At 36.4% G+C, this 25,288-nt stretch overlaps 1 protein-coding gene across 8 annotated transcripts in view; it reads left to right on the forward strand.

The window, feature by feature from the left end:
- Pdp1 (PAR bZIP family member Pdp1) overlaps nucleotides 1-25,288 on the forward strand; it is a 166,323-nt gene that overhangs the window by 104,033 nt on the left and 37,002 nt on the right. Inside the window, exon 1 of one of the 8 annotated variants that reach the window (XM_073075350.1) lies at nucleotides 9,968-10,217. The exons of 6 other annotated variants lie outside the window; for them this stretch is intronic. In XM_073075350.1, coding sequence (XP_072931451.1) covers nucleotides 10,112-10,217 — 106 coding nt within the window. In that variant the 5' untranslated portion in view covers nucleotides 9,968-10,111. Of the gene's footprint in view, nucleotides 1-9,967; nucleotides 10,218-25,288 lie in introns of those variants that run through there. One more of the 8 variants, XM_073075352.1, reaches the window with a different exon arrangement.

Raw genomic sequence — 25,288 nt, forward strand, 5'->3', positions numbered from 1 at the left:
TTTAGGATTTTTCTATAGAATGTGTGTATTTCATGTCTATCGTACAAGGCCGTGCAAATGCCGGCAGGCACTTTGTACACATGCTATTTCACGAAAAGCAGCTAATCGTCAGCTTCTCAGGCAGGCGACAGGGGTGGCTCCTCCGGTGACGAACTAGTGGTGGAACATTTAATGCATGAGGAGATTTGGTCCATCTCCGTGAATTCCTTTATTTTTCCTATGATCGCATGCGTGTGAACAGTGGTCGCGCGGTGCTCAAGCCACGTTGCTTCAGTGTGTGATCCCGTGCGGTGTGTAATCGCATTACCCGCGCGTCGCCGCCACGCACGTGCGTGGATACTCCGAGCTGATTAAACGGTTTACGTTGCAGAAACGACCTGGCTATAATATAATATGTCTATATATGGCTATAATATAATATAACTATACCAAAGTCGTTCATAGTTAACCTTTTTATATCGACAAACAAGTTCCAATAGTCTTTGCTCATATGTGAATACATTATTAAGGGATTGTATGTTAATTTGAGAATAACCAAATCCATTATTATCTAGTTAGACCCACTCCATAGCATCGTAGTATTCAATACTGTTATTCAATAAGCAGGTAACCATTCATAGCAAGATTTCTAAAAGAATGTTGTATAATGCTTGTTGACTTTTCCAGAACACTTTTTTGAATTAATTATTTGAAAGTTCATTTTTATGGCTTTATTTGTTCCCAGTCGTGTAAAAATATCCTTGAAAAAGTTGCAGAAATTTTAGTGTGGCACAAGAGGTAAGAGTTAAGCGTTGCATGAAACGTGCGGGCATTGGCGTCACTTAAAAAATAAAGTTGTGTTTGTATTGTGCCACCTCGCGCCGTCAGCAGGAGCAGCGCGTGCCCCTTGCTTATATAAGCAGCCGAGGGTTGCTTATATATATTAAAAAGGCGGAGGGTTTCATTCTTAACTTACATGACAGATTTATTTTATAGATTCAATTTCGAAAGTATCGAATTATACAATAAAATTATGCTGGCAAGTATATAGCTACTGCTAAATCGGTTAAGTAGTAGATATATTAGGGTATATTTATATTTTGTTTTGGCTGGCCTTTTTTTTCACTGTGAAGTTATCTGTTGCACGTGTAACGTATAATTTTAGTAGATTATAATCCTGCACCGTCGTAGCGTATCACTGTACACGCTGTTAACGCCGTTATCCAACGAAATATATTGAGCGCTGACTTCAAAGCTATGTACTAAACCAACATTTATTTCAATTATTTTTTACTTTGTAGTGACATAGAAGTCGGTTGTATTTTTTTTTATAATCTGATAGTCGATACTGTTTGGCTGGTGACCATCTGGTGTACCTCACATGAGTGATAGGTGTAAGCTTTTGGGGACGCGTTGGCAGGCATAGACTGGATATCACTATGGGCTTTGACAGGGTCTGGCATATGGCTTTTCTCGCGAAGCTTCTATCTAGCGGTCTTCCCCTCAGGTTATGAACGTAGATAACCAGTTTTCTGTCTCAGCGGCACATCCAAGTTGTACTTTCCGGATGTTGTTGAAATGAGAATGAAATTAATGTCGGCGAGCCCCAAGGCTCTGTTCTACTTCCCATACTGATCATTCTTCATATCAATCATGAATTGTAAAATATCGAAAACATGCATCACTATACAGACAACAGCATGGAAGATGCACAAGTGGTGCAAATACCTTTCAGACTCTCGTGAAAGAAAGCTGCATTCATCCTTACGAAGACACAAGTCTGCCCAACGCGTTACGGTTTCAAGGTACGCCGCACACCTTTGATAAAAGGCGGGGATCCTGAGAAATAACATTTCGTGTACTGGAGTCATTCCGATGTCAGGCCTAAGTTGGCATCTAAAAGTTGGGTATTTTGAACAGAGCAAAGCAGTGTGTACGTCACTGCGGGGCAATTCTTTCTGCTTTACAACGAAAAAGTGAGAGGCCACATACAGCACAGCTTAAGATTCACTGGGCAGAAACGCCCCAATAACAACTTAAACCATATGAGTCTGTGCAGAAATGCGTCATCCATAAAAACGGAAATAGTCTTCGACTGAAGGATCTTCGATCGATTAAAAACTTGCAGCTTGCGGAAGGAGATAGGTTCCGTCTGTGTGTCAGCTGGCTTTACAAGTGCGAGGGTTCCGAGAATCTAATTGGCGATCTACGTAGCGATGAACTAGGTGTACTATGTGGCGGTCCTCTACGATCCAGTTTTCGCCACGATTGTTTTTTTGAGTAATCGAATAAGTACACGTAAAAGACGTATGACTCACAATAAGGTAGGACAAATTTTCCCTACGTACCCGAGTTTCTCGTACAATAAATCTTAACGAACAGGCATGCTAAGCACAAGTATGTATAAGATAATGTTTCGGTAGCTGCAGGATATAGATTGGGCTATACGGTGCAGCATTTACAGTGCAGTATTTTTGCACGCTTATAAAATTTATTACGTACAAAGGAATTCAATTCAAAAATCATTGATAAACTGCGAACGGTTCACTTTTGGTAAGTGATATCTATAAACAAGTCCATGTGTAGGTATATATCACACTAGCAGAACCCGCGGCTCCGCCCGCGTAAAAAAACTATGATATGACATACAAATAACTGTAATCGTAAATTTGTACCTTTAACAATTTTAACGATAAAGTAGCATTAATATTTAATTAAAAAAAGCTTTTTTTTATGTCACTGTGTACCTAAATTGGTTAAGCTTTCTTCAAAAACTCTAATTAGTGGACTGTAATGATACTTTCTTTAAAATATATGTTTCATGTAGGATACAATAATAATTATTTACACTATTCCATAGGAATCGTCCATGTTGTATGGGGCCTTACATACAATGGTTCTTTCCAGGGTCTCTGGCTGGGCGGTTAGAGCTCCCATTCTTGCCGCCCGCAACTCCAGAAGTCCCCCGACTACGTTACTAAGTTTAGTCTCGTACGACAGGCACGGGATACTGTAGCCCTGTTCTAGCCCAAAATTTTAATCCAAGGTCTAAGTGTCTACCACATCACCATCACTAATCCACGCATAACCACAACCATACCCCACGGCAGGACAAAATGTTGGCACGCAGTGTGTCCAAGGTAGTTGCAATGTACCTAATCAGTATACCAAAATGTAGGCCAATTTGAATAAACTTACGCATTATCATATATGAAATTTGCACCCGTCCACGTTGTCGTGTATTTGTCTGAATAGACGTTATCTGAAATTTCACGTTTCTAACTTCGAACCTAAAATATTCCCGTATACATACATATAACACTTCTTTTACCTCCTTAGTAGACTTTCAAAAACATTCCTATGTACATATGCATCAATAAATACTTTATCAGCAATTTTCTGAAAGCTAATATTCAACACCAGCGGTCGGCAACCCGACACCCACTGGAGGTGTGTGGCCCGCGACTTTCCCTTGTGACCCGCAGGTCTGCGCGTTACTAATAATTGGCCTAGTGCAAGTCAAACCCGCCCCTGGAGGGTTCCGTACAACCATTTTTTTTTTTAATTTTTAATATTTAATATTACAGCAGCCATTAAAGTACACAAATTGTGAAAATTTGAACTGTCTACCTCTAACGGTTCAAAAGTTAGTTTGAAAAATAACGAATAGCAGTTTGTTGTATGGGGACCCTTATTTGTTTTCAACTTTTCTTTTTTATATTTAGTATTTGTTGTTATAGCGGCCACCGTTATGCACCCTCTGTGAGAATTTCAAATGTCTATCTATTACGGTTCCAGAGATAAAGCCCTGTGACACACGGACAGACAGCGAAGTCTTAATAATAGGGTTCCGTTTTTATCCTTTAGGCACGGAACCCTAAAAAATCGCTGTTCTGCACTTCAACTCGCGCAATACGGAATGTATTGCATGTTAAAAATAAATGTTACGACGGCACGTGCAATTTCGCCCTACACTAAACTTCTCTGCACTTTTGTTCTTTTTCCAGACACGCCAAAGGAAGTAACTTCAATAACGGTTTTTAAAGAAACTTTCTTTACTTATAGTATCTTAATGGGCTTGATTGTTGAGTTGCTAAAAATGCTGAAACAGATGTGTAAACAGAAAGGCATAATGCATACACCCTTTTATAGCCGTCTTAAGGGTTGATCTAAAAAAACAGTGACTCAGATGCTTAATTGAGTCCAATTTTTCACAGTGGTTGCTTCCAAATTAACGAATTATGTAATAAAGTTCCAACCCCTATTTGACGACCTTAAGGGTTGATATTCAAAAAATGGAAATATAAGTGATATAATATTAGAAAGCAAAATACTAATTTTCAAAGACTGCTTCAAAATCTGCGGACTTCTATACGAAGTTTTTACCCCAATTATACCCTCTTAAGGATAGATTTTCCATAAATGGTGTTAAAAAAGTTCTATCATTCCCAAACAGAAGGGCAATTGCCATTTTTTACAGTATTACCTTCCAAATAAACGGATTTTAAAATAAAGTTCCATCCCCTATTAAACAACCTTAAGGGTTGATTTTCCAAAACTGTGATTAAAATGTCTTATTATTTTCAATCAAAAACAAACTATGTCATATTTGCAGCTAAAAACAAAAAAATTGGAAAATATATAACTTTAACTATAAACAATGAAAAAATAAATCACGTAGATCAAGAAAAATATTTAGGCCTAATTTTAGACAAGCAACTAACGTGGAAACCACATATACAAAATATTCGATCTAAGCTAATATCAATAACGGGTGCATTACGTAGTATAGCGCGATGCCTGCCAAGACATGTTCGATACGTAATCTACAACACATTAGTAAAACCACATCTAGATTATCTTAAGTCTGGGGTACAGCTGCTAAAAGTAATCTAAAATCACTACAAACAACTCAAAATAAATTAATTAAAACTCTTTTTAAATACAACCATTTAACGTCTACAAGTAAGATATATAAAGAAACTAAGATCATGAACCTAATGCAATTATACAAATATAACACATGTGTTCTTATTAGAAAAATTTAGACTAAAGATTCAAATTTAGTTTTCACAAAAAAGATGACAGTTACGAAGCATATAACAAGACAAGCCAATAATATCTGCCTTAGTAGACCTAGAACCAATAACGGCAAAAGAAATATTTTGTATGAAGGCGCACAGTACTACAATAAGCTGCCAAATGATATAAAAGAAATAAAATCTTTAAACATATTTAAAAATCAGTTAAAAATACATTATCAAAAAGACTTATCTTTGTACTAAGGCAGAACAAATTTCATTCATATATTATACACACACACACACACACACACATATACACACACACAAACACACACGCGCGCGCACACACACACTTAGGCTGAGACCGCACTGCGATTAAACGCAGACTGAATAAAAAAAGCTGAAAACGCCAAAACGCATACGAACACGCACTGCGGTTTTCTTTTGGCTTAATTTTATTTCAGTCTCATCATAGATTTCAGACGAACAGCACGTGTTGTGGGGTTAGAGACTGAATAAAAAAACAATGATATTTAAAACTATAGATATGTTACCTGCCCACAAAACAACACAAATAAGTGTTACACTAAACACATAAATACACGTTTTTCTTTTTGCTTACCCGAAAGTAACTCATTCATTCATACGTAAATATGTACGTAAATTTTGCTTCTCTATTACTACTTGTGGAAGGAATACGTTATCTCTATTTTGTCAGTTACGTAATTATAGCGGACAAAGCACGAAAAACAATCAAGATATAATGATTTCTCCTCATTTACTTGTGAAATGTGATTCCATGAATCTTGGGTATTTTTTTGCATAATTTGTACATTTAAGCATTGCCCAAGAAGGCATTTTGAGGCTTAGAAGACTAAAATAATGACGTTAAACTTATACAGTGACATACATACGTGTCAGTTACTACGCCGCGCGAGAGCGGCTGGAGTCGATTCACTCCAATTGGTGTATTTTGTATATTTCATGTTTTACCCACTAGTAACATATCTTTAGTTTATATCAATGCCCCACCATACAATTACTATGGGAGACAAAAAACCGCGCTTTAAACAAGCCGCGGTCAAAATGTAACAATAAATCAGTCGACTGAAAAAGTCACTAGTGCGTGCACTTGTATAGAAAGCAATATGTTTTATATTTTAGCGGTTTCAGTCTTGCGGTTAAACGCGTGCGTTTAATCGCAGTGCGGTCTCAGCCTTACACACATAAACACACACATACACAGTCATACACTTATATATGCACCTTAAATAATAAATATAAATAATACTATAATCGAATAAAACAAAAATCAATCAATATATTAATTAAAACTCAGTAAAATAATTCAGTACTATGTATAATAATTCTGTCCGCTCTTTACCTTGTATCCGCTAGTTGTTGGACGTATCATTAGTAACAATAACAAGTTCGTTGTTCCTTGCAATTCGCAGTGTACTTTTCTGAATCTACCCTCTTTGTCGAAAATTGTATTAACTGTTTTTGCTTTAGATACAAAATAATTATACTTATTATTGTTATACTATCATTTATTTATTATCATGTTACTTACGCTAGGTGGCATATAATAGTTTTAAGTATGTGTTTTCTCTGTAAGTGAATTGTGAATATTCTTAAGAGAAATTAAAATCTTTAACCATAAAGCCAAATAACAATTTTCATAGACTTATCTTAAAAAGCTGTGAACTTCTAAACGAAGTTTCCATCCCTATTTTACCTTCTTAAGGCTAGATTTTCCATAAACGGTGTTAAAGAAGCTCTATTCTTTCTAACCAGAAAGCTAAATGCTATTTTTACAATCCTTGTTTCCAAATTAACGGATTTTAAAATAAAGTTCTATTCCCTATTAATCGAACTTAAGGGTTGATTTCCGAAAACGGTAAAATAGGTGTTCCATTATTTTCAATCAGAAAGCTGAATAACAATTTTCATAGACATTGTTTCAAAATCTGCGGACTTTCCAACTAACTTTCAACCCCTATTTTACCTCTTGAGGGTACATTTTCCATAAATGGTGTTAATAAAGTTCTATTATTTCCAACAGGAAAGCCAAATGCAAATTTTTATAGTCCTTGCTTCCGAATTAACGGAGTTTGAAATAAAATTCCAACCCCCGTACACGTATAGTAACATAACAATGGCTAACTTTCGTAGTGCTGACTTCCAAAATGGCAAAATTTTTAAATAAGCTGTCAACCCCTATTTAACCATCTTTAGGGTTGATTTTGAAAAGACCCTTTGATTAGATTTTTATTACTTAAAATCAGAAAGCTAAATACCAATTTTCATCCAATTTGCTTTAAAACTGACGGACTTTCATACTAACTTTCAATCCCCATTTAACCCCCTTAACGGTGGAATATCAAAAAATCCGTTCTTAGTGCGCATTTACATCATAAAATGAAGCTATATTTCAAATTTCATGATTGTAGCTTCAGTAGTTTAGTCAAAACCTTGATTAATACGTTTTGAACGTGAGTATCTTTTCGCTTTTATATATATGGATATTTATTTTGTATATGTCCAGAGAGGTACTTACAAATTGCAGTTTACTTTTCTTATACGAATTCTCCTACTGGACCAGAACCCAATCTCAACTGAAAAGATCCGACACGAAACACAGCGGGGTTGCCGTTTACCAATTTTATTTATTATTTTTTATAATGTTTAATGCAATTCAACTAAAAATTTAAGGCATTGAAAAATCACAGATGCCAAGGATTCGAACCTGGACGCCTCGATCAAAAGGCTAAATTTCTCAACCACTACGCTAAACAATGATTTTGATGATGATGGCATTCATCAAAATGTCATCAAAAATGAGTTTATTTCGAAAGAAATAAATACATTTTTTATTATAACACTCTCTGATAGTGTTCCTTATAAGAATTAAACTGCGCAATAGTGGTATATGAGAAACTAAAAATGGCTCATTTAAAAACATACATTTTTCATACATTCACGTATAATAACAGTTTTCAATGTTTAATGAATCAAAATCTTTTAGCCAAATCGCTCGCAGCACATTTTTAAACACACTAAATCTTTATATATATATATTTCTTATGTGCGTGTGTATGTCACTGAACTCCTCCTAAATGACTGGACTGATTTTGATGAAATTTTTTGTGTGTTTAAGGGGACTTGAGAATGGTTTAGATTCACAATTTAGTCCGTGGGAAAAGGTTTTTTTAACTAATTTTTAATTCGTAAGTAGTTATAGAATCGGAAACTATGCATTTGATCAAGTGATGATCTTGAGCAAAGTTGTTGTCCAAGAGCCCACGAGGGTTTAGGAGTTGGTAAGACCAATTTTTGACAGATGACACCACTGTCATACCAATGCAGGTACAAATTTTCCGTTTTATGTATGTCATATTATTTTTTTTCAAATGCGGGCGAAGCCGCGGGCTCCACTAGTGTTATATAAAATAGTTCCTGTACACTAAACGAACGGGCAAAAGTCGTCTAATTCGAATTTGTTGCATCAAACTCAGGTCTCGCCTCGAAAATCTTTAATCCTAAGGATTAAGATAAGGACAATGGTACAAAATTATTAAAATCGTGTATTGTCATCGGTTTTTGATAATTCTTCAAATATTTGAATTAAACTGAACATTCAAAGTGGACAGAAATCGGGTTCAAAGATTCCGTTACTTGTTACTTACATAGGGTATCTATGTAAGTAACAAGTACATACATACATACATACATACATACAACCCAAGCTAATAAAAGCGCGTTAAAAATAACACATCATGAAAATAACACAAAATAATTAATTAAAATAATGCTATAATTAAGTAATTTGAATATATTGCTAACACTGTGACGTTTTCAATTAGTTAGTGCCAGTTGCAACGCAGGATCACGATCGCGTAGAGCCACTACGCGCCACTACGAGCTCGAGGGGTGCGCCGGGACGGCGCTACGTTACTACGACGGGCTACGGGCTACGCTTTCGGTAGCCCTGCTACGCTTATTAATCTATCACATTAAAATGAAACGATTTAAAATAACAGTTATCAAAAAACGCAAAAAAAAATACAAAATAGTGAAAGACTCGTTATTGTTATAAATAGTCAAAAAAATACAGTTCAATATCTATTTCCCTGTTATTCCATGATTACAATTCAATTTTAACAACAGGGGGAAGCTTATTTATAATTTAACGATAAAATAAGGCAGCAACTTTCCCCCATCTCTTATCAACTCATAGAAGGACATCGCGAATGTTATTTTAATTTTGAATTCGTAGTGGTTGTGACACAGTTAGATTATAGATTTTATGATCTCATCGACTTACACCATGTGTCCAAAAAATAATGTAAACTATACTCGAATATACCTAGTTTATATCGAGTTGTTCTTAGCAAGTTAAATTGTTCGCAATATTTGTTACGTTACGTGTGCCATATATAATAGGAATGTGTAAGAGGTTGTAGCGGCGGAGCCCAGCCGGCGTGGCGTACGCGTAGAGCGCGCCCGAGCAGCGGCGGCCGCGTCTCGTACCCGCGGGCGCCGAGCGGACGTTTACTACTTACGGTACGTCTTCGTCCTGCTCGTACTTAAGTCAATTTATATTGAGCAGTTCATTTTGATCGTACTTTTGTAACTCAGAATTTACCGTTGAATCGTTAGATAAGTAATTTTGCCATTGATTTTTCAGTAAAAATCAATGGGAAATTAATTTTAATGTTGATAATTCTCGGCCATGACACCCACGTATCCCCCCCCCCATTTTCTCCGCGATCTTGCTCCTCCTAGGCTTGGGCCGTGTAGGTTTTGAGGGTTATATGTCGCGGATCGCAGTTCAGGCGCCGGGGGCGAGGTGGCGCGGGGACGCGCACGTGGCGAACGGCGTGCACGTTGCCAACGAGCGTGCGGTGCGCGGCACGCTCGGCGCCACGTGCGGATCGCAACCTACGGACGCGGCTCCTCAATCCCGCTTCGCATAGCCCCGGGATCGGTCGCGTCGTCGTCGCGCGTTATAAGCTGCCACGATTGAGCTGGTTACCGCGGAAGTGAACAGCGCGCGGCCGCAATGCTGGCCAGCGCGTCGCCTTGACCGTCACGGCTACATCGATATGGGGACGGACTCCTCAAGCTGGGCCTGCCCGCCGCCGCAACATCACTTTCTGTCGCCGCAGCCGCCGCCGCCGCCCCGTGCGCTGCTGCGGCAGCCGCCTCCAGGTAACCATTCAAGTACAATTCAAGTCGTCTTTCTCCTCTATAATTTCGTCTTCACGCAATATTTCTGATGATATAATCCGGATTGACGTTTGACTTCTTCACTTTAGATTGTCGTCTGTTGTCAATTTATGGGAATGGTGATTAAATATTTCTATCTTCTTTGAGTTTAGCTTCAGAGATTTAATGAGAAGGTTTTTACCCATATAAACAAAATATTCATCCTACAGTATTCGTAACTGACCAGTTTCCGGCGTCTTCCGTAAATATTTTGGTTTATGAAGTTGTTGTTGTTGGTGTTGCTTGATTTGTAACAAGTATCTTATTAAAGTCTAGAATAATATGTTATCATCTGGTATTCCTAGATATTGGGTAAAACAAACTAAAACATAATAAACAATCAAACTAATGAAATATTCTTAATCATTTGGTGCATACATTTTGCAATGTATCGCATGATCGGTATATACAGTTGTCAATATGCAGTAATATGCAATAGCAGCGACTGGCCAGTATTATTGTTATACATAAACAACGCAAGTATTAAGTTACCCGCGCGTGTGGCCGACTGTGACGCTGACTATTTAAAGGTAGCCGAGCTTTGACAACAACATTGTTGTGAGAAAACAAACTATGATACGACATGGACTGCATGCAGGACAGAGATTCTAAATTTATTTGACATCCATATTTAAATTTTGTTTATTTGTAACAACTATGTAAATATAAGTTTGTAATTAAAAAATATTTCGCCACATTGCTGAATTACCTCAATATTATACATGATATTGATTGCAAGAACATCATGTCTACATGATGTTAAGAGATCTAGATGATATAGTTAAATGACTTATCCTTGATACACAAATATCAAGATAATCACCCCATCATCGTCCAATTAAGTAGGACACTCACAGTGTCCTACTTAATTGGTCGAAATAAAGAAGGAAATGAACGAAGTCCCCTACTATCCAAGGAAGTTCAACTGAAACGTTTCTACTTAAGAGATATCACCGAGGATGAGAGACTTTCGAGCGTTCTAGGTTTACGGGGTGCGCGTTAGACGGGCGTCTCTTCCACACGTTAATAATATTAAATTGTGAAGTACATTAATTCAAAATTAATGGTTAAAAATAATTAAGCTCTAAGGGGATGAAACTAATACTTTAAAGTTAGTATTATCGATATTTTTGTCTTACAGAATAAAGTTAGGTGTATGGATTCTCTATGTAATGTGTATAGTTGTGTATGTAGGTACTACAACAATACAATTTTATAACAGGAATGTTACAGATATTCATTGCAATTATTTCGAACACAGCTTCGAGCATTCACATGTCTTTATATTACATGGAAATGCTTTTTAAATTCAGTTTTAATTTGTAACGTGTTTTTCCCGAGAACGTTACATTACACTCACATGATCGACAAATTGTTGTAACTATAGTCATCCTGATACGCAGCATCGTAGCATTATAAAATCGAGTTGTCAATAAAGCGTCATATAACGATGTCGTATACGGGGCAGTATTTAAGAGGACCTGGCTATTTCATTCATGAAACTGGTCCATTGTGGGACGCACACTTCATTGACGCCACTTGCAAACAGTTGCCCGTAATCGTCCTTAGGTTAGCGGATCTTATCAGGTGGCCGATATTGCACCACTTGAGGACATAATCTTAAGTTCTTTTGATTATTATTGCCACTTTCTATAAAAAATATACGCTCTGCGGTGCTCGCATTGTTCAACAGTTCGAACGTGCGATACGTTTAGAAAAACATAAATCTTTCAAACAATTTCAATTAGTACCTTTATCTCGTTCAACCATGCGAGCGGGTGTTTGTAAAAAAATGATGCAGTTAAATATATTCTCTCACTTACCTCTATGTAAGAAAGTGTTATTATTACTATAAAATTACCAAAAGTTCATGTGTAGCATTTGGGATCATACAAGTCGTTTATCGTATCGTCGTCGTTTTGAATGTTACATCCTGTTATGTAGTGTTGCCTTCATTCTATCTGTACTATCTATACTAAAACTGCAACAGGAGTGAGTCTGTCTATTTTAATACTCTTTTATTTTTGAATAGACGCGCGTCGGGCAAGCCCTTAATACATTTAGATGAATCCTATCCACTTTTAAAGCTCGTAGCCTGACCTAAGGCGCGATTCCTTCGATTAAATACGTTAAGTAAAAGCAGAATTACAGATTGATTTCTCGTTGGTACGCGCCACGGTGGTCGCTAGCCTATGCAGTATGCTTAAAATTATTTAAATTCAGCAGGCCACAACCACAATTATTTCTGTTATCTAAGTTTGTTCTCCACATCGGAGACGTTTATTGATTAATCTGTGGCGGGTATTTTTAAACCGCCCACAAGGACTCCAAGAAATATTCACGATTGCTACCTAATAACAAATTATAATCCCGTCCCACTGCCGAGCGAAGCGAGTCAGCGGCCACAAGAACGCGTAATAGCTGCCTCGTAATGTCTAAAACTAAAAATATAAGTTTTTTACGGCACAAATTTTAATCGTTGTTAGGTCATTACTGTCCCACTGCCAGTCAAGGGTCTCCTCTCAGAGTAACAGAAGTTGGAACTAGTATACACCACACACCGTTAAAAAGTTCTTATATAAAAGCGTGTAGGTTTCTTCGTGATTTTTTCCTTCATCTTTATAGCAATAGATTAATGTATACCGATATTCGTACAGGCTATTAAATATATGCCGAAGTAACTACATTACCGCATACGTTTTCTCGTCGTTACTACGACAACGCCGTTGGCCTTCGCCACGAGCATCCAGCATCCCCTTTTATCTGTTAGGTAGTTTTTAACGAACAGAACCTGTTTTTCGATTCTATTCCAAATTTGTTTATTTAATGATATCGTTTTATAAAGTAGTTCTATCTTTATTTTTATTATATAAGTATTGGGTAAATAATTTGAAGTACCAGGTTGACCAAGCTTTACTCGGTCTTATAATATTAAAAAAATAATACCGATTATTCTCTATATTATTACAAATTTAATTAAAAAATCATAATCCCGACTGCACTAAAAATTCACTAAAAAGTAGAGTTTTCAAAAACGGTGGAATAGGCGTTTCGTTATTTTTATCAATAATAAGTTTCATAGTAGGTATCTGCTTCAATATCAAAAGATGTTCAAACAATATTATCCAATTCTATCCTCGTAGTGTTCATTTACGCTATATAACATATAACGTAGATGCTATATAAAGGTATAAAAGCTATATAAGTATATACACACACAATATTTACCTTTTTTAAAACGTGTCAATTTTTCGCGAAAAAAATCCACCATTTACTCTCTATAAAATATATAACTTCAGTAATTCAAAGATCCAGCCATTATTTGACCTCGTTAGGGGTACAATTTCATTATTAAAAGCCGGCGATGCATTGGAAAGCCGGCGATGCATTGGCGACTCCTCTGGTGTTGCAAATGTCCATAGGCGTCGGTGACTGCTTTCCATCAGGTAGCCCGTCTGCCTTATCGTTAGGTTAAATAAAAAAAAAATATATATTCAACAAGCCAGATACCGAATTTCATGTGTTGCAAAATTTACAGTTGTTCAAATGAACTTTCAACCCCTATTTTACCCGCTACGGGGTTGATTTTTCGGAAGGGGATATTATATGTTTTACCTTGTTCCTATCCAGGAAGCCAAATACAAAATTTTATAGTAGTTGCTTCTAAATGAAAGGTTTTCAAAACAACTGTCATCCCCTTTTTTACCCTCTTAAGGGTATAATTTTCAAAAAGCGTTTCTTAGTACTTATTCACGCTATATAGAGAAACTGTGCATAATTTAAGAACTCTAAGGTCAGTTCGGTTTCGGCTGTACGTTGATTTCTGAAAAGTGAATTAGTCATTTAGTTAGTCAGTCAGTCAGTCACCTTGCTGTTTATTATATATACAAATGTGTTTTCATATTCTCCGTTTAACTTCCTTTCATTTGATTGGTTCGATTATTTTTTTTAAATGTGTTACTATTTCGCGCTAAAAATCCATAATTTTGAATTTGTTTTTTTCTAATACCTATCTAAGGACATTCGGGTCATTAAGACGAATATAATGACACCTTAATGGTCGATATTCATCCAGCTGTTTGTTAGATTCGACCAAATAAAGAAAGACGAACAAACATGATTTTCGCATGTTTCGTACGTGGTATGTTCACGGGTTGTAATACCAACTGCATTATTTGTTATCAATTGACATATCGTAACAAAAAGCAACTCGTATCAAAGTTGCACCATTATTAGTCGAAGGTCGCTCTTCACGGGTCTGTCAATTGTTTTGCCTTCCCGGAATCCCTCCACTAACAATTACACTTTATGGTATGGTATTAAAGTTCAAATTGACTTAAGTTTTTATTGTATTCTTAAAATAAAACCTATCTATAGTCTGATTCATAATTAGGTGTCCAAAATGTAAACAAAGAAATGTCACTGTCAAAATTAACAAGAAACAAAAACTGTAACAAACTCAACAAAAAACGAAAATATAACAAATATACACAATTTAACAAACGCGTTATGTAAACGAGAAAATATTCGTATATATATATATATATTAAGGTATTAGATAGATAAAAAAAAAACGATCTCTATTTAAGGTATGTTGTCGCGATGAAAAAAAAATCAGAACGAGGGCAGCATAAGCGCGCCGTATTCAAAATGCTTAAAATACCGAAGGACTTATGATACGACGCATGTCATTGTGCAAAAACCCTTATTGATGAGTTGCTAACAAGTGCTCGTGTGAACGTATGAGTGGGAGCAGATTACAGATATTATTATTGGACCGTAAGAGTACGTCGTACAGTGTTATCACTAATTAGCGGCACTAATAATAAGTGGCGCTCGCGTCGAAGGCGCAATGCTGCCTGCGGAATAATGATACTACTGATACTATTACGTATCACAGTTTATATTCCATATTTACACAATTTATTTACACTCTCGCGAGTTCATTCATTAATAAAAACGTACTATCTACAGTTCCTAGTACCTATCAACCTAATGCGTTATTAAAGGCTTTATACATCAACTTTTTTATACAGTATAGAGGAATAGAACTTCAAATACTCTATGCTACTTTTCAGTTCATCTGATTAACTACTAAACCATTAATGTTACGGCTTGGGATGCGTATAATTTATGCATAAAAACTCTTGCATTGATACGTCGATATTAATGTACATGTCGTAGATTGAACTGTATCGACAAATTTCCAGTGCAGTCTTCAATAGACTGTTCTGATTAGTGGTTTACTTATACGACAAAGCTGAATAGATACTCAGAAGAGACGTAATGTTAGATGGCAATAAAATAGTTCTGGTAATAAGGGATTACATAGCGGACGTCCCTGCGGGTGGCCGCGCTCTAGCCGATACCCACAGAGGCTAATGGCGATTAATAACAATAATATTATAAGTCTACTTTTTTATAATATACTCGTAGTAGCAGTTCATCTAATGGTAAGCTATAGGATTAGGTTCCTACCGGAGGTCGACCACAGATACGCCGCTTCCCCTGAGGACTAAGCTGGAATGGAAAATGGAATGGAATACCTCGAAAAAAAATGTCTTCCTTACCATACCCTTCAACACAGCAGCGTTTGACACTGCTGTTATTAGGCAGAAATAGGCGTGGCGGTGGTTCCGCCGGAGTCGAACCGCTGAGTGTTATACCACTTTTGACTATTTCCTTACTGTATTATATACCTTTAATTGTAAAACATACGAAGTCCCTCACCCTATCCCTATTGACAAAGAAAGAGGCAGATATGATTCATGCAAACAGGGAAAATTTCAGTGCGGCACACTGGTCAAATGCGGGCTAGCAGGGTTCTTGAACATTTCATAGCATATGGTCAACTCTCGAATGTGAATGTGCCTTGAAGATAAAAACATCCATACCTATATTATTCCTTTAGATATAGGGTATAACATTGGGCGCTGATGGCTGTAGTGACGAAGATACGCGAATATCGCGCGAACGACGCTCCGTTTCACGCACCGATCATTGAAACAAATGCTTAATCCCAATCTTATTATTACATAGCAGAAATTGGACACATTTTTGAAAAATATCGTTATTGTACGCTCTTAGTGAAAAGTTTTATTTGCAGCGAGTTGTTTGATAATGATCAAATAAACTGCACTAAACAAAAAAAACATGCTTGGTACAAATATAATCTTTATTCGCGAAAAACTAAGCGTAAAGTTTATGATCGGAACAATGCCGATATATCTTAGTAGTAGCGATTGTTCATATTTATTGACAAGAATTGACGACAACAATCATTGTCACGGGCACAAGTCGTGAACAGTGGCGTATGATCGCAGGAGGCAGCGATAATTGGCATCCATTAAAACGGTCGCGCGGACGCTGGAGTGCACCGAGTGCACGGCATGCCGGGAACGCATCCTGCCGGCGCGCTCGTGCTCACATGTGGAAACGTTTGCGACACATTGCGATTCCAGTGCACCATGATTTATCCCAAGTATCCCTGCGCCAAGGTTGACCTGTCGGTAAGCTATGCCGCCTGCATAATGATACCTTACATAAAATATACCGCAGATTTCGTATTCACCGGAAAACATCGATGGGTGAAGAGAATTTGTGACATAATCGAAGAGACCCCCAAGTCCGAATGGACAAAGTGCTTTTCGCAGTGGTTCCATCGGATGCATCGATGTATTGATGTGAACGGATACTATTGTGAAAAGTTATAATCAAATAAATAAATTGTTAGTTTGCTTAGTTTTTGATTTTCTAAGAACTTTCAGTTTGACCCTCGTAGTACATTTTTGTTCCCAAAGTTTTCGCTCTGGGTATTATGACCTACCGAACTTTGAGGCCAGAAATTCTTGTTGACGATAAAGAAAAGGCATCGTGGAATCACAAATAATATATCGTAAACCATGTAGTGATACTATTTTTACATTTTACTTGAAACAAAAAGGAAAAGTGTAAGGTCTCGAAAATATTGTAGCATATAAATAGCGTGGTGTAAACCATTAAAATCAACAAAAATGCGTCGAATTCTGCATTTACTCAAACGTATCCATAACGAAGGAATTTTTAATCCTACTATATAATAGGATATATAAAGTCAACAGATCATCAGTCAACAATCAGATGAAATAAAAATAACAAAATCCTAAATTGCCAAAGAAATGGAATGCCCATAATAAAAGTGTGGTTCTAACTAATGAGAAAGAGTCTCGTTGGTTGTATTTTGGTATGTACTTGAGATGACTAAGAAGGGTAAACTAATGCTTACGCTGCACCAAGCACCAGCGACAGCCACGTTGACGACAGGTCTATTGTCGGCGGTCGCCGGTCGCCGGGCGCTCGTATATTAGGCCGCTAATACATATTTATGGCATCCTTGTTCTACATTTCAAAACAAACTGATATGGTTCTTGCATACCCATATCTTTGCATAAGTATATGATTTTTTGCTTATACTGAATGTAGGAAAAAAATAAAAACTATTTTATTTTTTTGTAATGTTAAATGTTAAGTGTCCACTGCTGCTGTTCTCCTGTAACCAAGAACCTATAGAACTCAAGACTCCAACCTTAATTTGTTTACTTATGCATCAATATTCCTGAGGACTAAACTGAAAAAGAAAAATGAAACAAGCTTAAAAACTTACTTAGAGAATAAATGGTGCCCTTATTGACCTTGTTGACGATGGTGCCGTAGGTGCGACACCACATTACGGGGGATTTTTAGGTAAGAAATCCACATTATCTGATAGTTTCTTCTTCTTGCGGTGCCTCTCCAACTAATGAAGGTCGGCTATCAGCTTTCTAAATCCCTTTAAGAGGCGAAACAGTTCAGCTGAGCTTACTATTCCGGTCCACTCTTGAATGTTTCGCAGCCAAGATTTTTTTCTTATCTTCTTATTATAAGAAGCTAGAAGCTAGAAGTTCATAACGTGGATATCGTACGTATGATACAATGTCATGCCGATGATGTCCGTGATCTGATAGTTTAGTAGGTACTAAAATCCTTCTGGTGGCTGTTCTCAGCATTACGTATACGACTATAGAAACTCCCTTGGAACGCAACCGGAGTCCTCTGAGCGCGGTATCCCGGTGGGGCGCTCCACGTGGAAGCTTTTTGCTCGTCCCACACATTCTACCGGGTGCTTACGTCGTCCTTACCGCGTTCGCTGGGTGATTAGAGCTCCCACTCATGCGCCCCGCAACCCCGGCAGCTCTATTTTAGTCGCCCCTTACGATGGTAATAGATAAATTACATAACAATCGAAAGTATGAAGCCCATAGAATATGCAAACGTTAGGTTGACTATTTTTATCCTGTCAGGATTCTTGGGTAGGCCAACATGTTTACCGGTTTATACCTGCCTACTCAAGGGATGTGACGGGAAAATAGCCAACCTAACATTTGCATATTCTACAGGCGTCATACTTTCGATTGTTATGTAGTTTGAAGGTGGTAGAGCCCTTTGTGGTTCGACTCCGACGGCACCACCGCCACACCTATTTCTGCTTAATAACAGCAGTGTTAGGCGCTGCTGTGTTCCGGTTTGAAGGGTGTGGTAATCTATCTGGGTAATCAAGGCCTATCTGGGGTTGATTACAGATGTCCATGGGCGGCAGTGGCCAATTACCATCAGGTGGACTGCATGCTCGTCTGCTACTTCTATATTGTAAAATAAAAAAGTTTATTTATTAACAAAACCAGTGAAATGTTTAAGAAAAACATTTTTTTAAATCATATTCTGATATAAAAAACGTTTCATCCATTAACCAGCTCGGTTAAGGTGGGCGTATAGCGGAATCCTCTACTATATATCAAGTGTGCTGGGGAAATACGATCTCCAGTAATGGATCGATTCGGTGAATTAATCATTCAATCCAGAAAATCAAATTACGCGGGGCACTGCTGACCTAAACCACAGTAACTTGACAATTAGGTACTTCTTACAAATATAAAATATGTTTACCGTAAACGTTGTAGTTTTTCTTAACTACTGAATACAGATGAATTAGACCGACTCACTCGCAGAGTTTTACTTTTCTGTTCCAACTTAACCTAGCCAATAAAAAAGTATTTCATGTAGCCTCGCCTGAAGTATTTCGTATTGAATTGGTTAGGTTAAGTTGGAACATACTAGACAATATAAAACTAAGGGAGCAGGGCGAGGCAGCGCCCTGCGAGCAGGTGGGTCCAATCCGTATGAATTCAGACCTTACATTTATTCATGATCACGTTTATACAATTTTATCTAGTATTAATATAAACATTAGTATGCCAACACTCAAAAGGGTGCAAACATTTTTTTAACAAAAAAATAAAACCGACTTCTATGTCATTACAAAGTAAACAAGTAATTTAATTAAAAAATAAAAAACCCGACTGCACTAAAAACGCTGAAGTAGAATTTCCAAAAACGGTGAAATAGGCGTTTCATTATTTTTATCCAGAAAGCCAAATATAAAGTTTCATTTCGTAGGTATCTGTTTCAAAATCAAAAGATGTTCAAACAATATTATGCTATTTTATCCTCGTAGTGCTCATTTATGCTATATAAAGAACCTATGAACATTCCAGCAGTCTGAAGTTCAGCAGTTTCCCTTTTGCGTTAACACAGCAACACTACTCATTTAGTCAGACAGTCATCTTGATTGATGTATTATATATATATATATATATATAGTATATATACATATATATATATATATATATATATATAGTATATATATATATATATATAGTATATATACATATATATATATATATATATTATGTATGTGTAATGAATAGCCTGTGGTTAACTTTTTTTATTCCACCATTTACGCTCTATAAAATATATAACTCCAGTAATTCAGTTCTAGCAATTATTTTTACCTCGTTAGGGGTAGAATTTCATTATTTTTATCCACCACGCCAGATACAGAATTTCATAGTGTTTGCTTCAAAATTGACGGTTGATCAAATGAACTTTCAACTCGTATTTTTTCCTCTACGAGGTAGACATTTCGGTAGGGGATAAATAGATGTGTCCCTGTTTCTATCCAAAAAGCCAAATACTAAATTTTATAGTAGTTGCTTCAAAATTAAAGGATTTCAAAAAAACTGACATCCCCTGAACCTGAACCTGAACTTCACAATTAAATTGAATCCATTATTTCTATATCATATTACACATACACAATCACTTTCACAACTATAACATTACTGCGTTTAGACAAAGTAAAAAAATTACAAAAAAATACAACCGACTTCTATGTCACTACAAAGTAAAGTAAAATATTTGAAATAAATGTTGGTTTACTACGTATTTGTAAATGATAAAATAAATTATATATATATAATCCTGAACTTACCACTGACTGACTGACATGCCGTTCTCCATGATGCCGGCGAGGAGCGACTTTGTTGTCTATGGCGGGTTTTCTCCTCTCCCCCCCGAGGCAAAGGGAAAAATATGAGATGCCATAGATTCAAGATGGCGGCCGATTTAAAATTTTTAACTTTTTTATTTATTGACTTTATGCTGATGTTTGTTTCTTTTTCGAATAATATTCAGGTAGGTGTTACGATGAAATTAGAAAAAAATGAAAAACCAAGATGGCCGCCGAGATATTTGAGTTTGAAATTTTTCAATTTTCGAGGTGTTTTTGGGAGGTCGTATCTCTCGGGATTTTTAATATTTTGTTGCCAGTTTTTTAAATTTTCTCGGATATATCATCAATTTTGCCAAATCGGATTAATTTTTTTTTTTCAACAAGATGGCGGGTCGTCTGTTAGGCGATTTGTGAAATGTATGAAAAAACGGATTTTTTGAAGTGAAATATTCGGAGGTTGGCAACGTTTGAGCGATTTGCTTTGTTCGGGGCGGTCATGGGGCTCGGCCCGAGGTGTTGCCAGGTTTGAGTTTTTTTCTCCCCACTCTTACAATTTTTCAAACTTTTCATTCAAAAATATGAAAAGTAGAAGGAGAAATATTTTTGATGAAAATTTTTCACTGGAATATTTTTTTTGGCTGTCGTAATGACATTTGACCATTTTCGTCGATGTCGACTGGCAACACTGGCCGCAGGAATTTTTTTTCAGTTTTACGAAAAATCGACTTCCTCGACCTGAAGGAGTGGTGGGGGGTGGGTTTGATGTATGAGTCGAATTTTTTGTTTGCCTCCGTGTCTATGGGAAAAATCTGAAACTTTCAAAATTCAAGATGGCGGCCGAGCTTGATTGGGCAACTTTTTTTTTTATTTTGCACCTATCCAAGATCGGTATCGTTTCCGGCTAATTTGAGGGCGACTGATACGATGAAATTAGAAAAAGTTGAAAAAACAAGATGGCCGCCGAGATACATGAGTTTGAAATTTTTCATTTTTCGAGGTGTGTTCGCGGGGTGGCACTGATGTGTTTTTTTAAATATTTTTTTGATTTTTTTCGTTTTTTTTCTCGGATATATGCTCAATTTTACCAAATCGGATTTATTCATTTTTTTAATCAGATGGCGGATCGTTCGTCAGGCAATTTGTAAAATGTATGAAAAATCGCATTTTTTGAATTGAAATATTTTGAGGTTGGCAACATTTCAGCGAATCGCCTTGTATGGGGCGGTTGTGGAGCGTGACTTGAAGTGTTGCCAGGTTTAGGATTTTTCTTCTTCGTTCATACTTTTTTTGGAACTTTCCATTCAAAAATGTAAAAAGTAGAAGGAGAAACATTTTTAATGAAAATATTTTACATGGGTATTTGTCAGGGGGGTCCTAATGACATTTGACCATTTTCATCCAAATTAACTGGCAACACTGGGAGCTAGATTTTTTTTTTCACTTTTTTGACATTTCGAGTAGCCCAGCCTAAACTATTGGTGGGGGGTAGTAATAATGTATGAGATATTTTTTCGGTATATTATGGTGGTTATAGGAAAAATGGGAAACATACAAAATTCAAGATGGCGGCCCTCCTGCGATTTTCAACTTTTTTTTTATTCTGCGCGCCTATCTGAGATTGGTGTCATTTTTGACTAATTGTGGGACGACTGTTACGATAAAATTAGAAAAAAATGGAAAAACAAGATGGCCGCCGAGATATTTGACTTTGAAATCTTTCATTTTTCGAGGTGTGTTTGTGGGGTCGTAGCGCGGTGGTTTTATTAATATTTTTTCGATATTTTTCATTTATTGGCCGGATTATATCCTCAATTTTATCATATGGCAATATTTTTTTTTTAATCAGATGGCGCACCTTGTGTCAGCCATTTTGTAAAATGTACGAAAAAATGCATTTTTCGAAGTGAAATATTTTGAGGTTGGCAACATTTGAGCGAGTCGCTTTGTATCGGGCGGTCACGGAGCTCGGCTCGAAGTGTTGCCAGGTAAAGTTTTTTTTTTCATCGTTCATACATTTTTTGGAACTTTCCATTCAAAAATGCAAAAAGTAGAAGGAGAAATATTTTTAATGAAATTTTTTCACAGAACTATTTTTTTTGGGTGCCATAATGACATTTGACCATTTTCATCTTAATCAACTGGCAACACTGGGATACAGAATTTTTTTTCACGATTTTCACTTTTTGAGTCCTTGGGCGGAAACCGTGGACAGAGCATATAAGTTATGTATGGGAGATATTTTTTATTTCAAATGGACCCTATGTAAAAAATCGAAAATCCAATGTTGCCATATACAAAAAAAATGTTTTCATACAAATGCATTTTCTACAGGAATATCGAAGATTTCAGGCTGTTGCCACCATTTGACGTCATTTTTTTGTACGAGACGCTTAATGGCACTTATAGACTGTACCAATGTATAAAAAAATATTTCAGTGTTGCCATACAAAAAATAAAAATTTTCATACATGTGCATTTTTGTATGTCACATTTCAAGCTGTTGTAAATTTTTGACAACGTTATAATGTATGACGTGTTTGTATGTACTAATAGACTGCACATTTTGGTAAAAAAATATTTTTGTGTTGCCATACAAAAAATATTAATTTTCATACATATATATTTTTGTACGTAATATTTCAAGCTGTTGTCTTGTATTGGTAACATTAGAATGTATGAGGCGTTTGTTGGTACTAATATTGTGCACATTTTGATTAAAAAATATCTTAGTGTTGCCATACAAAAAATAATAATTTTCATACATTTGTATTTTTGTATGTGGTGTTTCGGGCTGTTGTCTCCCTTTAAAGACCACCACCATCATGCCCAGCATCACTTAACGTCAGTTTTCTGTATGAGGCGTTTAATGGTACTTATAGACTGTACATATTGGTGGAAAAATATTTCAGTGTTGTCATACAAAAAATAATAATTTTCATACATATGCATTTTTGTATGTTATATTTCAAGCTTTTGTATATTTTTGACAACCTTATAATGTATGACGCGATTGTAGGTACTAATAGACTTCACATTTTGGTAACAAAATATTCAAGTGTTGCCATACAAGAAATAATAATTTTCATATATATGTATTTTTGTATGCAATATTTCAAGCTGTTGCCTTCTATTGATATCATTAGAATGTATGAGGCGTTTGTAGGTACTAATATTCTTCACATTTTGATAAAAAAATATTTTAGTGTTGTCATACAAGAAATAACAATTTTTATAAATAGTTATTTTTGTATGTAATATTTCAAGCTTTTGTCTCCTTATTATGTCTTTAAAATGTATGGCTTATAGACAAAAAAATCACGACCCAAATTCTTGGTATTTTGCAAATATTAACTCATATCTTTTCCAAACAGCCCCAATCAGAATTAATAAAACTTCAATATAGGGGAAAAAATGTAAAAAAATTTTGCACGCAAAACTAAAGAAGACAACCGTTCCGCGAGCTGCTTTAGCAGCGAGCGCACACAAGCGATACCTAGTTTATTTATAAACTAGCAGAACCCGCGGCGTCGCCCGCGTAAAATAATGTGATATGACATTACAAATAACTGTAATCGTAAATTTGTACCTTTAACAATTTTAACGATAAAGTAGCATTAATATTTAATTATTAAAAGCTTTGTTTTCGTCAATGTGTACCTAAATTGGTCAAGCTATCTTCAGAAACATACACTAAAACTCTAATTAGTGGACTGTAATGAAACTTTCTTTAAAATATAAGTTTCATGTAGGATACAATAATTGTTATTTACACTATTCCATAGGAACCGACCATGGTATATGGGGCCTTACATACAGTGGTTCTTTCCAGGGTCGCTGGCTGGGTGGTTAGAGCTCCCATTCTTGCCGCCCGCAACTCCAGAAGTCCCCCTTTAGTCTCGTACGACAGGCAGGGAATACTGTAGCCCTGTTCTAGCCCAAAATTTTAATCCAAGGTCTATGTGTCTACCACATCACCATCACTAATCCACGGATAACCACAACCATACCCCACGGCAGGACAAAATGTTGGCAAGCAGTGTGTCCAAAGTAGTTGCAATGTACCTAATCAGGATGCCAAAATGTAGGCCAATTTGAATAAAATTACACATTATCATATAAGAAATATGCATCCGACCACGTTGTCGTGTATTTGTCTGAATAGACGTTATCTGAAATTTCGCGTTTCTAACTTCGAATCATACATATAACACTTCTTTTACCTCCTTAGTAAAATTTCAAAAATATTCCTATGTACATAATATGCATCAATAAATACTTTATCAGCAAATTTCTGAAAGCTAATATTCAACACCAGCGGTCGGCAACCCGACACCCACGGGTGGTGTGTGGCCCGCGACTTTCCTTTCTGGCCCGCGGGTCTGGGCGTTACTAATAATTGGCCAAGTGCAAGTCAATCTCGCACCTGGAGGGTTCCGTACAACCAAAAATTTCATTTGTTTAAATTTTATAGTATTTAATATTGCAGCAGCCATTAAAGTACACGTATTGTGTAAATTTGAACTGTTTACCTGTAACGGTACAAAAGTTAGTTGGAAAAATATCGAATAGCAGTTTGTTGTATGGGACCCCTTTTTGTTTTCAACTTTGTTTTATTTTTAGTATTTGTTGTTATAGCGGCCACCGTTAT

This window comes from Epargyreus clarus, unplaced genomic scaffold (genome assembly GCF_041222505.1).
Source record: "Epargyreus clarus isolate Ecla_fem2 unplaced genomic scaffold, WU_Ecla_fem_2.2 ptg000007l, whole genome shotgun sequence".
Taxonomy (NCBI): domain Eukaryota; kingdom Metazoa; phylum Arthropoda; class Insecta; order Lepidoptera; family Hesperiidae; genus Epargyreus; species Epargyreus clarus.